This window comes from Mauremys reevesii, linkage group 7 (assembly GCF_016161935.1).
Source record: "Mauremys reevesii isolate NIE-2019 linkage group 7, ASM1616193v1, whole genome shotgun sequence".
Classification (NCBI taxonomy): Eukaryota; Metazoa; Chordata; order Testudines; family Geoemydidae; genus Mauremys; species Mauremys reevesii.
In genome coordinates, this window is record NC_052629.1 from 28,077,832 (window position 1) to 28,090,352 (window position 12,521).

Sequence of the window (12,521 nt, forward strand, 5' to 3'; positions counted from 1 at the left end):
TTAAAGGAATTCTTTAGAGAGTTTATTTTTCTATAGGCATTATATATTTACTTAAACATAACTGTTTCAAAGAGGGAAAAAGAAAGATACTTGTTTGGCATCCTTTCGGGCTTGGTCTTTTTTAAGGGTGGTTGACTGTGGGATCTGGAAAGCAGCAGGTGGTAGGTTTTAACCAAAGAAACGTAAAAAAAGGGAAAAAAGAGAAGAAAAAGTATTTGTAAACTTATGTCTTCTGCAGATCAACATGCCTAATTTTGCATATTTACTACATGGATTCAAAAGTTCTCTCCCACAGAAACAAAAATTCAATGATATGAATGACCCTCACATGAGGGCATTGTAATGCCAATTTCTATAATTTTGTGCTTGAAGAACTGACCTCAGAAACACTATTTATTGAAGTAAAAATATATAGATTTTTCACAAAGAGGAGTGCCTTACTTGTTTTGCATCCTTTTTGCCTTTATCTTTCTTAGGTGTGGCTGACTGTGTATTCGGGGAAGCAGTAGATGGTGAGGTTTTCGGTAATGCTTTTATAATAGATCCAGCTGCAGACAATGAAACCTAGACAAAAATAATTACAATTATTTAACTTTAAAGTGTTGTCCTTAGCTACTAGAAACAGAATCACACTCCATTATGTTGCCTCAAGACTACATTCAAACATAAGAACATAAGAATGGCCGTACAGGGTCAGACCAAAGGTCCATCTAGCCCAGTATCCTGTCTACTGACAGTGGCCAATGCCAGGTCCTGATTCTCAGGGAAGGAGAGAACTCCCTACTAAAGCTCTTTTTGTTATTGACCTTGACTAAAGTATAATTAGGATAGTAATTTGGTAGGATATTTGAACAATGATTTCTGTTAGAGGTAATCAAAGTCCACAAGACATCCTGTGGAGTAAAACTGGAACACTGGCTACATGTTCCATTAATCTATCAAGATCTCACACTGGATCTTTACCATATGGCACTATGTGTTTTTTTTAAGGCATCTAACATTTCATGATTTTATTTAAGCTTTCAGAAATTACTCCATTGATTAACAGATAGTTACTGAAGAGTCTTACGATTCTAGAGTCTCACCTGGAAATGAAAACAAGCATCAGGATCCCTGGAGTTCAAAAGACTTTAACATGTCCTTCTCATTCATCTTCAATCAAATCTGCTCTATTTTTAATCCCAAACAAACTTCACATCACACAGTTAGCAAGCTGTCCTGTATCTCTTTATAACCAACCTACTTTCAATCCTAAAATGCCTTATATGAAAAGTTTGAAGCTCACAGTAATGTTAATATAGAACAGTGACATTCAGATGAAGCTCGCAAGCTGCAAGTGACTCTGTAATGTGTCTCCTGCAGCTCTTTACAGGACATGATATTAAAACTCTGTGTGATTTGATTATTAATCAACCTAAGTTATTAAGCATTCAAGATGCTTTTACTATAGTATTAAACAATTGTAGTTGATAAAAAAATACTTGGTCAGTCATTTTGCTGTGAGAATACACACACACACACAAAATATTTCCCATCATACTGTTTAAATATGAATATATAGTACTATCGTAAATGAAACAATGAATTCACACTACTGTGGCTCTTTTGGCTAATGTTCGCTAATTTGGGTCCTGAACTGCTCAGGCCTGAGTAGCACTGATCTGTAAGCATTAGCCCACAAACAGCTACTGCCATTGTCCTGTAACAGACACTGATATCTGCACTAGCTAACTTTGATGTTTATTCATCTACTGTCATTATCTTGAAATCATCCAGTTTCTCTTAGTCAAGTACAGAATATTAAAAATTCTGATGATGTGAAATTTGGAAATGTTAGTCAGAATTTTATTTTCTAAAATTCCTGTTTTCCAAATTTTATATGTTATATAGTTCTAATTAATTTCACAATGAATGTCTGATAATTAGCAACATATGTATGTAGTAGGGTTCACTATAAGCTTTTATATTAAGTAATTACCAGCATTTGTAATCACTGGAAAAACAATAATACAACCTGGAACATACTGATTTGGATACCAGCTTCACTTTGCAGATCTCTCACCTACACCACTCAGGTGGCACTTACGATGGCATGTGGCATATATTGAGGTCAAGTACAGCTTTCACCACTTCAAAGATTTAAATAAATTTAAAAAAAATTAACATCCAGTGCAGTCCTTCTGAGGTTTTCCATGTCACTGGAAATTAGGCAGCCACATCAATGAAAAAATACAACATTTAATGAGGTTCATTCAATTTGATTTGAAATGCTGCAGAACAGCCAGAAGTGATTACTTTAGAGAATTAACAACACTCAGTGAATATTAGTGTTATGGTTTCATCACAAAATGTAATTGACAACTCAATTCACAGGGTTTAACTAAGTCAGATAATTCCTTTAGTTAAATTACATACCCTTTGAAATGATCTAAGTCACTCCCCGGGCCGACACCGGGACCGGCGCCGCAGCCGCGGGGCCCGACTCCCCGGGCCCGGCCGACACCGGAGCCGGAGCCGCAGCCGCGGGGCCCAACTCACCTTGCCGGGCCCGAGCCGCAGCCGCGGGGCCCGAGCTGGGCCGGGTCCAAGCCGCGCAGGCGGGACCAGCCCGAGCCGGGGGTGCTTGGCTGGGACCGGGCTGGGGCGCTTGACCAGGGCCAGGAGGAGCCGTCCCGCCCCATCCCCCACACGCCCGGCTTACCTGCCCGCTCCTTTTTTCAGGCTTCCCGCGAACATTTGATTCGCGGGAAGCCGGGGAAGGGGAGGAGAAGGAGGGCGGAGCATTCACGGGAGCGGTGTCATCTATTAAGCCTGCTCGGATTGGCTGAGTCAGAGAGGTGGGCTATTACAACCTTTGCCAATCCGAGCAGGCTTTGTATGCATTAATAGAATACACCAGTGAGACCCCTCCCAGGATTGGCTCAGCCGAAGCTGTTTATACCCGGCGTATAAGATGACCCCCGATTTTTGGGGGTTGTTTTTTAGTTTAAAAAGTCGTCTTATACGCCAGAAAATACGGTACACACCAATATAGACTAATGGCTTTAACTGGGCACTGTCTTTCTCCCACATGGTTGTTGGAAGAATTTGAACTACACAGAGGTGCTCTCTAGTTTCTTGTGATAATTTTCTAATTTAAAGCTTAGAAACTGTAAAACTATATCCTAACAATGCTGTAAAATTGAATATATTACAATAAAGACAGTTAAAATAACAAAATACTGTCTCCCTATGTATTCATATATTAGAAAAAATAAATGGGATTGGTAAATTCTGATCTTCTCACCTGCCAGATTCGAACGATGTAAGCATAAGCCATCAAACAGTGCTGTTGATGATAAGGTGAACTATGGCCAGAAATGACAGCCATTAAAGTATGTGCTCTAAACAAAGTTTCCAATTGCCTTATGTTTTTTAAATCTTCATTAGCAATTTGGGGAATTGTAACATTGATCCCAAAATCCACCTTCAGCTTTGCTGGAGATGGTATTTCTTGTCTGATGTTTTTCTCTGTTAAAAAAACAACAACAAAAACAATGTCAATGGTCTGACATACAGTATTTCAAGCCTTATTTAAAGTTGCATTTCTGAGGTGGAAATGAAAAAGAATCTACTGACAGCAAGATGACTCTATTAGAAAAATGGAAATCCAATTTACCACAGATGACCTTGCCATGACAGAATAATATTACTTCTATCTTATTTTCAGTTATTAATAAAAACATAACAAAATACTTAAAATTAACTCTAAGCAATGACAAAGCAAAGAAATGCAGAGTAAGGGCACCCTCATCTAATTGTGCCTGGTTAAAGCAGCCATAGGGTGGATATTCTAACTTTCTGTTCTGGGGCCCCTTAAAAGTGTTGCTCAAACTCAGGGGATCTCAAACTGGTGGTTGGGACCCCTCAGGGGGGTCACGAGGTTATTACATGGGGGGTCACAAGCTGTCAGCCTCCACCCCAAACCCTGCTTTGCCTCCAGCATTTATAATAGTGTTAAATATATAAAAAAGTGTTTTTAATTTATAAGGGGGGCAGGGTAGCACTCAGAGGCTTGCTATGTAAAAGGGGTTACCAGTAAAAAAGTTTGAGAACCATTGCTCTAACTGTTACTAGTTAAATGTGGAAGATTGTGGGATCTGAGATTTTAACAAAAATATCTATATTCCCCTAAAGGGGAATGGGCAACATTAATAAGTTCATAATTTGATCTACTGTTTTTCTTCTATTCTCAAAATCCATGAAAATCTATATATACACATTTTTATACAAAATGGTTAATGCTTTTTTTCTTAAAAGAGAACTGATCAAAGGGGCCCAGCATTCATCAACAACCAGAAAGATTATGTGGAATGGAAGGGAAATACCATGAAAGAATAGAGATTAATTTTAAATTGCCATTACACAAATAATGGTAAGTAATATTTAAAGAAAAAAAACATGAATAGAACATTTTCAGTGCCATTTTAATTATGCAGTGTTAACAGAGGAATCATGCATCTTTCACAACTGCATCTCAACTATCTACATAAAAATAAGACACAAGTGGAGATATGAGTTAATGTCACACATTATTCTTCTAGAAATCAGTTGCTTTCTTCAATTAGACTGGAACATTCGATCAAAACTAGTTTCCGAGGCATTAGCAATGTCAATGGTTACAAAGAGTAAAAACTTTTCAAAAGGGCCTAGTGACTTAGGAGCCTGAGTTGCTTTTTCAAAAATCATGCGGCTGCTTAGGAGGCTGAAGTCCCATTGACAATCATGTTTTACAATGGCACTTTGGCACTTTTGAAAATTTTACCCAGAGATTTCATAAAGTAAGGGAAATAGGGTAAAGGGATAAAGAAATGAGGTGTAGCTTCATAGTTGTAATAAGGGACTGGGAGTCAGAACACCAGATTCTATCTCTGGTCGTTGCATTGAGCATTCATGGGCAAGTGACAATCTCTCCATGCCTCCATTTTGCCATCTGTAAAAGGGGTACAAACCAGTTATTTACCACATCAACACTTGAGAATTCTTGAGAGTCTCTGGCACCTATCTTTGTGTCAACCTGTTCCATTTCTTCTGTGATTTGTTTAAGGGCCTGATGCAAAGTTCTCTGCAGTTACTGACATCAGTGAGTTTTGAATCGGGCCTTAAGTGAAGAAGCTCGGGTTTTTCATTTTGACTTCGTCTTTAAGTCTTTTGTAGATGAAGAAACACGTACTAAATAAGGTCTTTTTATATGCTAAAAATGATCACGTGCTTTTATCATGTAAAAGGTAGTAAGACAAAAAGCATATACTACATTCATGTACTGAAATTATTTTGAAGGATAAGTACATCAGTTACACACCTTCTTCCTCAAGAGGTCCTTTGGCAAGTTTCAAATGTAGCAAGATATCTACTGCCCAGTCCAGATGTTTAATAGCATCATTAAGAGGAAACTGATTGCAGTATAACCATTCTGCAAATTCCATTAGATAATCAACTTTCTGCCACTCACTTTCTTGTTTCTACACAAAAGACAGAATGATTTAGTTCATATATTGTAGTCTGTAACATCAAATTACTGATACTAATATATATATATATATAGATTTGTCATTAATTTTTTTGGAAGCAAAAATTTAATTTTAAATAGGTAGCAAGCAATTTATTGACATTGCCTAATCAGGGAAAATGTCTAACTGAATGTAATAAAAAAAATCAGTATTAGTTAAATTTCTTTTCTTTTATTAAAGTCTACATCAATTAGTTACTGTTGGGACTTTTCCTCCTTGAGATGGGCCAGGCAGCAATTCAAATGTGTTAACACAGAGTCCCAAGACTTAAACTACATCCACTTGGTTTTCCATCAGAAAAGTAATTTCAAAGTTGTGAAAAATAATCCACACCAAATTAACAAACTGACAAAATAATTTGCACAACATTGATTCTTTCTATTAAATTGAACTATTTTAAATTCTGATGAAAAATAATGCTAAATGAACATGTAATTAATGGTTTACGCTTATGTGTAATTCTAAAGTGATGGAGATATCAAAGAAATTAAATTATGTACAAACATTCTTCTCTTTTGCTCATTATCAGTCCATCACTATTGGGAAGGAGCTAAGCAGTGAGACAGTAGAATGGGGGACTGAGAGAAGAAGACAACAAATGGAAAATAAAGAATTGAAACTAACAATGGCCATGTGTTGCATTAAAAATCTTCCTGACTGTTGTTAAATCTGGCTCTGACCAGGATATTGCCAGGGATACAGTGGAATGGGTCTCAATGCCTTTGGCCACAATTTTGGCAGCATCTACGTATACTTTTCCAATAAACATTTGATCCACTTTGCAATAGATTATTTAGCTCTTGAGGGTGGGCAAGGCATGCATCCCCTAGTAGTTTTTATTTCTAATACAGGTTATGTGGCTTGTGAGTCAAGCATACTATCTCATCAACAGCCACTTCCAAATCTATGGAAGTCAAGTAGAGTCTTTCCAATAACTTCAAAAGACTTTGGATTAGGCCTCAAATGATGATCTGCAGAGGCAAACTGATGAAGAATTATCTTTTAGGAAATGTATCTGATTATCTTTGCAGGGTATGCATTTTATTCATGTAAAATGCTATCACTTTTTCCATTTATACACACATTTCAGTCAGGTGTTTTTTGAACACTGTGCCTTTCAAAGTTCAAATTAAATAAAGAAAAAGCTAACAATTATAAATCTCATATTATTTGCTTTAGAAAAGGATGTCTACATACCTCCTGGAGTATTACCTCACAAACCACCTTTAAAAATATAGGCATATACCATCACATACTTTCAAACTATACACTTAAAATTATATTCTATTAAGAGTCTATTAAAATTAACAACATAGAGACCTGTAAAGCTTCAATAGCATTCTGATAACAGGTTAACTGCCCAACAATGTCTTTGGAGATTGGTGCTAGACGATGCCACATGTGTGACAAATAGTCCTCACTTTCATCCTTGAATTTCTGAATGTCCATCATAAAGTTACGTCCAAGTCTTGCCTTCACTATAACCATATGTTTGAAAATCAGGCTAAAAAAAAGTTTAAAAATTAATCAATTTCTTATCTGTACAATTATGCACTGTATCTTACAATATGTTACAATTGTGAAGGTAACTGCACTTCACTACTCATCTTTCTTTTATAGTGAAGTCAAATTGCCTGCTCCTCTGGATATTTACAGACCTTAACTTTAGAAAATAAATTAGACCCTGATCCTGCAAAGATGCACATTTGTAACCTTATGCACTGTGACCAGTTCCTTTGACATCAATGAGACTACACATAGGGGAGATCCTCAACTACTGTTAATCGTCATATCTCTGTGCTTAAATCTTTGCACATGTGTAAGTCTTTGCAGGATCAGAGCCTTAGGTTGCTTATTGTCTAGTTTTAGAGTTTTATCCTAAATGGATTTAGAGCTGGAGAAAGTTACTGTTACAAATTCCTGTTACTTTATCTTAAAAGGTGGTAGTACCCCCTCCTCCACCCTTCTCTCTCTCATCTAACATGAAATAGACATTCAGACATTTGAAATTATAGCCCTGCTCCATGCAACACATTTAGACGTAAATGTTGCCATGGATTTTTATGCAAAACAAACTGAATAATAACTAATAATTCAAATATATTTTAACAAAGTATTAGCCAAACAATGTTCTTCAACCAGACAACACATGCCTTGATGTTCAACAAGCCTGGTCATTAAATAAAAGTTAAATATAATGTTTTAATATAGTATTTTTACTTAAATAATGAAATAAGCTATGTGAGGAGTCACCCCATTCAAAGAGCCTCAGCTGAATCCACTGTAACCAATGAAGAGACCTGACCCCAAAGTCAGGAACAAGAGACACAAGAATTTAACAGAGAAATATGAAATATATCTCTGATGGGATACTATCTTAACTGGTTAAGCCACAGTGTTTGCTTGTCAAGATTGTCTGGAGGGTTTACTTAGAGAAGTAATATATCATTAGCAAATTCCTATTTTGGCAGATGATATAAAATAGACAGGTGTCATGAATACCAGTCAGGACAAAGAAATAATAAAGAGGGGAGCTGGAGAGGTTAAAACATGTGTGGAACTCTGATTGAAAAGAGCAAGGATAACATTGGGGAAACATAACTATGATCATATATTTTATATTATTGTTTTATTACAGTAGGGATCAAAAGTCTAAATTAGAGGTACACGTGCATAAAGAGGGAAGACTAAGTTGCCTGAGATCTCATTCTCCTTAGCTCAACTTCATTTCAATGGGTAATTTGAATCGTAACTCATCCTGTGATCACATCTAAAAAGCTTTTCTTACAACATCTTGCTTTTAAAGTCTGGACTTCAGATAGTAATTAGAAGAGAAGGAAACTGAGCAAAGAAAGAGCCATAATCAAATAGTTGAAAAGTTTATACAGTACCTACTTAGGAACTTTTTTAAAGATGACCTGCACAAACATTATAAACATTTTAATTATAAGAAGCAATCGAAGATTGAGCCTTTCTTTGATTCTCAAGAACAGTGTGAAGAAGCAGGGAAAAGATGCAATATTGTCTTCTGTTATAAGAATTGTCAGCTCAACAAAAAGGCAACCTCTATACTATTTTATTAATGTAAAATATATATTTAAAGTCATCCATATTTTTATATTTCTCAAGAGTCAGAACGCTTAAAATGTTTTAGTAAAAAAAGAGATCAACCAACTTACAGTCTATGTTTAGTTCGAGGCAGAACTTGAATGGCTTCATCTAACACTTTGAGCCCTGTCTCCCAATCACTTTTATCAGCATACATGTGGAATAACAACCCATACAGGGATGTTCTTAATGTCAGATCCTCTTCAGTACCTTTGAAATACATTCAAACGATATATTAACATGGTGAAATTAGTGCAGCCATCTCACAGAAATATTAGACTATTCATTTTTGCATGACAAGAATAAAATACATGCCTGGGAGAAAATGACCTTCTGATGATCCACTACTTTGAAAATCCTTTGTAGGCCACTGATGAAGCTGCAACGTATTTTCTGTTCCCTAAAAAGAAAGAAAGAAAAAAAAAAGTAGTGCATACATTTTTGTGAGCACAACTCTTCAAGCTCTGTATTGTTTTCCATGTATAAATAGGATAAATTCAATTATAATATTTAAACTATTAATACACTAAGAGTAATAATAATTAATTGAGAGGTTGATTATGTCAGTTAATAAGCCTATGGGAGTTGAAAACTAAAACTATTTTCCTCCAAATCAATGTTTCTAATGGCATAGCGTATTACACAATTGCTCTGATTAATACAATGAGCTACATCATACATTCCCATATCATAATGTTGCTTGAGGTAACTAGACGTTGTCAGTCTTGTCCTTGCTTAGCTGGCTTTAGTTGTGTAACTGGATAACCACAGATATCACAGAATTAAGGGATTTTTGGATGGATTTTTTTTTAATCTCGTTTCCAGTGTGACCAACCCCAAAGATAATATTCTTTAAGCACCTGGCTATTTCCACATGCAAACCCCAAAGGTATGGTTCTGCTGGTATACAGACCACAAATTACATAGGGACTAAACTAGTAAATTCTCTAAACTAGAGTTATAGCTATTGGACAACTGATCAGTTTTGGACAGGCCAACATGTCTTCCTAGAAGTGATGGAATCTCTAGGTTTTACACTGAGAGTTGAGGAGAACACCAACATAGCTCACAGTAAACAGGACACTGTTTTTTTAAAGCTCTTAGTCCTTAGCAGAGTTGGTCCTTATCCCCAAATTTTGTTTTGATTCAGATACCACTCACCTTTCCAGGATGGTACACATCTTAAACCAGCTGCCAACTGTGCCTTTGCAGTGTTGTATCACTGTATTACCCTGCCCACCTGACATTCATTTTAGGAACACAGGAACTACTATACTGAATCAGTATATACAAGTTGTTAGCATACACCATTTTCTGTCTCTGATAGTAGCCAATACAATATGCTTCAAAGAAATCTTGAAATGGACATCTATGGACTGACCTGCCTGTAAGGGCAACTAACCACTATCACTCTGTGGCTGGCATATACTCTGAAGCATGAGGGTTTATAACCTTTCTTAAAAAAAGGGTTTGTTCTGTCTAATGCATATGTGTGAATGTTTTCATAATCCACATGAATGTTTAAATCTTTTTTATGACTCCTATTAAGGTTTTAGTCCAAATTATATCTTCTGACAATAAGTTCCATGAGTTAATTATGTGTCGTATAAAAAAGTAGCTACTGTGACGGGGCAAGGCCAGATGGCTATAGAAAAGTAGTGGGAGACAGATATATTAGCCCCAGGTTAAACAAATCCCTGGTACCAGGATAAGTAAATGGCAGCTGCTCCAGGTCAATTAAGACACATAGGGCCAATTAAGAGGTTTCCAGATGGCAGGGAGGATGCTAGGTTGATTGGGACACCAGAAGCCAGTCAGGGGCTGGCTGAAACTAGTTAAAAGTCTCCCAGTTAGTCAGGTGGGCGTGCATGTCAGGAGCTGTGAGAAGTTGTGCTGTTGGAGAGACTGAGCTGTACACACCATATTAGGCACAAGGAAGGAGGCCCTGAGGTAAGGGTGAAGTGGAGCTTGAGGAAGTGGGGGCTGCTGTGGGGAAGTAGCCCAGGGAATTGTACGTGTCCTGTTCCTAAAAGGTCAGCTACCATAGTTGATACTATTAGGGTCCCTGGGCTGGAGCCTGGCGTAGAGGGCAGGCCCAAGCTCCCCCTCTTTGGCCCCCTGATTAATCACTAAGACTAGGAGACAACAGAGACTGTGCAAGGGAGGATAGCTTCTCCTCACCTCACTGGCTGGCTTATGATGAAAATGGCTCAGCAGACTGTGACCCTTGTCTCTAGAGAGAGAAGTGTTAAGTGGAGGGTCACAGTGAGCCTCTGAGCCTAGCGAAATCTGTCAGGAAATGCAGGACCCAGGGAGACAGGGACAGAGCTTTGTCAAACCACTTTATCTATAAGCCATCAAAACTCTTAAGTTTACAACTGTTCACATCATTATACTTTCAAGTACAGAGTAACACTCATCAATTTTGTCTTCTAATCACTTTGAAACAGTAGACCAGTCATCACACTTCTGATTACTAATGATTTATATATTACTTGGGGAGGAAATAAAATTCAGTTCTTTGTTCTTTATTATACACTCTGTTACTACATGATCGAAGATACAGCCTGAAACTGAAATGGAACATTCTGGTATTACTGAGCCTGAATGCAAAAGACATGAACAAGATTTTAAAGGCCTGATGCAAAACCCATTGACGTGAAAGGAAAGACTTCAATGAGAAATGTATTAATTTTCTAAAGAGAGAATTCTAAAAACTTGAAGTACAAAAAGAAAAGAAAAATGTCTCAATAAATAGATGGTTATGTTTCAATATGACAGTGTGCACATATCAGGAAATGATCTGGTGTTCCCTTCTGGCCTTAAACTCCATGGCTCTATGAGATTTGAAGAAAATTAATGTGATACCGTCTATTATGCAGCAAGTATTTCCTATCTACCTATCTACTAGATGGTATTTAGAAAGGTGCCTATTTCCACATTGTGTAAAGGGTTTTACTGAAAAGGTTTCAAAAGTATTTCATTTTATTATTGACTCTTAACACCCTTTCAGTTATAGTTTTCCCCTCAAAACTGCTGAATATTTTGTTGAATACCAGCCCCCATTGAAGAAAGTATGTTCAATAAAAACTCTTTCAGTCAGGTGGAAGAGAAATCAGATATTTTGCAGTTCTGAGGAAAAAACTCATAACTCTTGTTCTTCGAGATGTGTTGTTCATGTCCATTCCAATCAGGTGTGTGTATGTGCCATGTGCATGCCAGCTGGAAGATTTTTCCCTTAGCAGCATCCGTAGGGTCAGCCTGGGTGCCCACTGGAGTCGTGCCTTCATGGCGCCCAATATAGGGCCCTGCCGACCCGCCACCTCCTTAGTTCCTTCTTGCCGGCTACTCAGACAGGGGGGTAGGAGGGTGGGTATTGAAACGGACATGAACAACACATCTCGAAGAACAACAGTTACGAGAAGGTGAGTAACCATTTTTTCTTCTTCAAGTGCTTGTTCATGTCCATTCCAAAGGACGCATCATCTCTGGCTTGCTGGGTGATTGCATAGTGCGTGGTGAAAGTGTGTATGGAGAACCACGTTGCTTTTCTGCAGATTTCCTGTGTGGGAACCTGCGCCAAGAATGTTGCTGAGGAGGCCTAAGCCCTGGTGGAGTGCGCAGTGACTGAAGGAGCAGGCACCTTTGCCAAGCTATAGCATTCCTGAATGCATTACGTGATCCATGACGAGATACACTAAGAGGAGACAGGAAGACCTTTAATTCTGTCTGCCACTGCCATGAATAATTGGACATACCTTCGGAACGGTTTCGTTCTCTTGATGTAGAAGGCTAGTGCTCTGCAGACATCCAATGAGTGAAGCCTCTGCTCCCCGGTGCTGGAGTGCAGCTTAGGGGTAGAAT

The 12,521-nt window shown here is 37.7% G+C and overlaps 1 protein-coding gene across 17 annotated transcripts in view; it reads right to left on the reverse strand.

The window, feature by feature from the left end:
- Window positions 1–12,521, reverse strand: part of CFAP46 (cilia and flagella associated protein 46) — a 193,885-nt gene that overhangs the window by 59,732 nt on the left and 121,632 nt on the right. For 16 of the 17 annotated variants that reach the window (XM_039481097.1, XM_039481104.1, XM_039481091.1 and 13 more), the window contains 7 exons: window positions 8,973–9,057; window positions 8,729–8,867; window positions 6,870–7,053; window positions 5,342–5,501; window positions 3,287–3,510; window positions 442–564; window positions 91–144 (listed from right to left, as the gene is read on the reverse strand). In XM_039481097.1, coding sequence (XP_039337031.1) covers window positions 91–144; window positions 442–564; window positions 3,287–3,510; window positions 5,342–5,501; window positions 6,870–7,053; window positions 8,729–8,867; window positions 8,973–9,057 — 969 coding nt within the window. The remainder of the gene's footprint in view (window positions 1–90; window positions 145–441; window positions 565–3,286; window positions 3,511–5,341; window positions 5,502–6,869; window positions 7,054–8,728; window positions 8,868–8,972; window positions 9,058–12,521) is intronic. The other variant, XM_039481098.1, reaches the window with a different exon arrangement.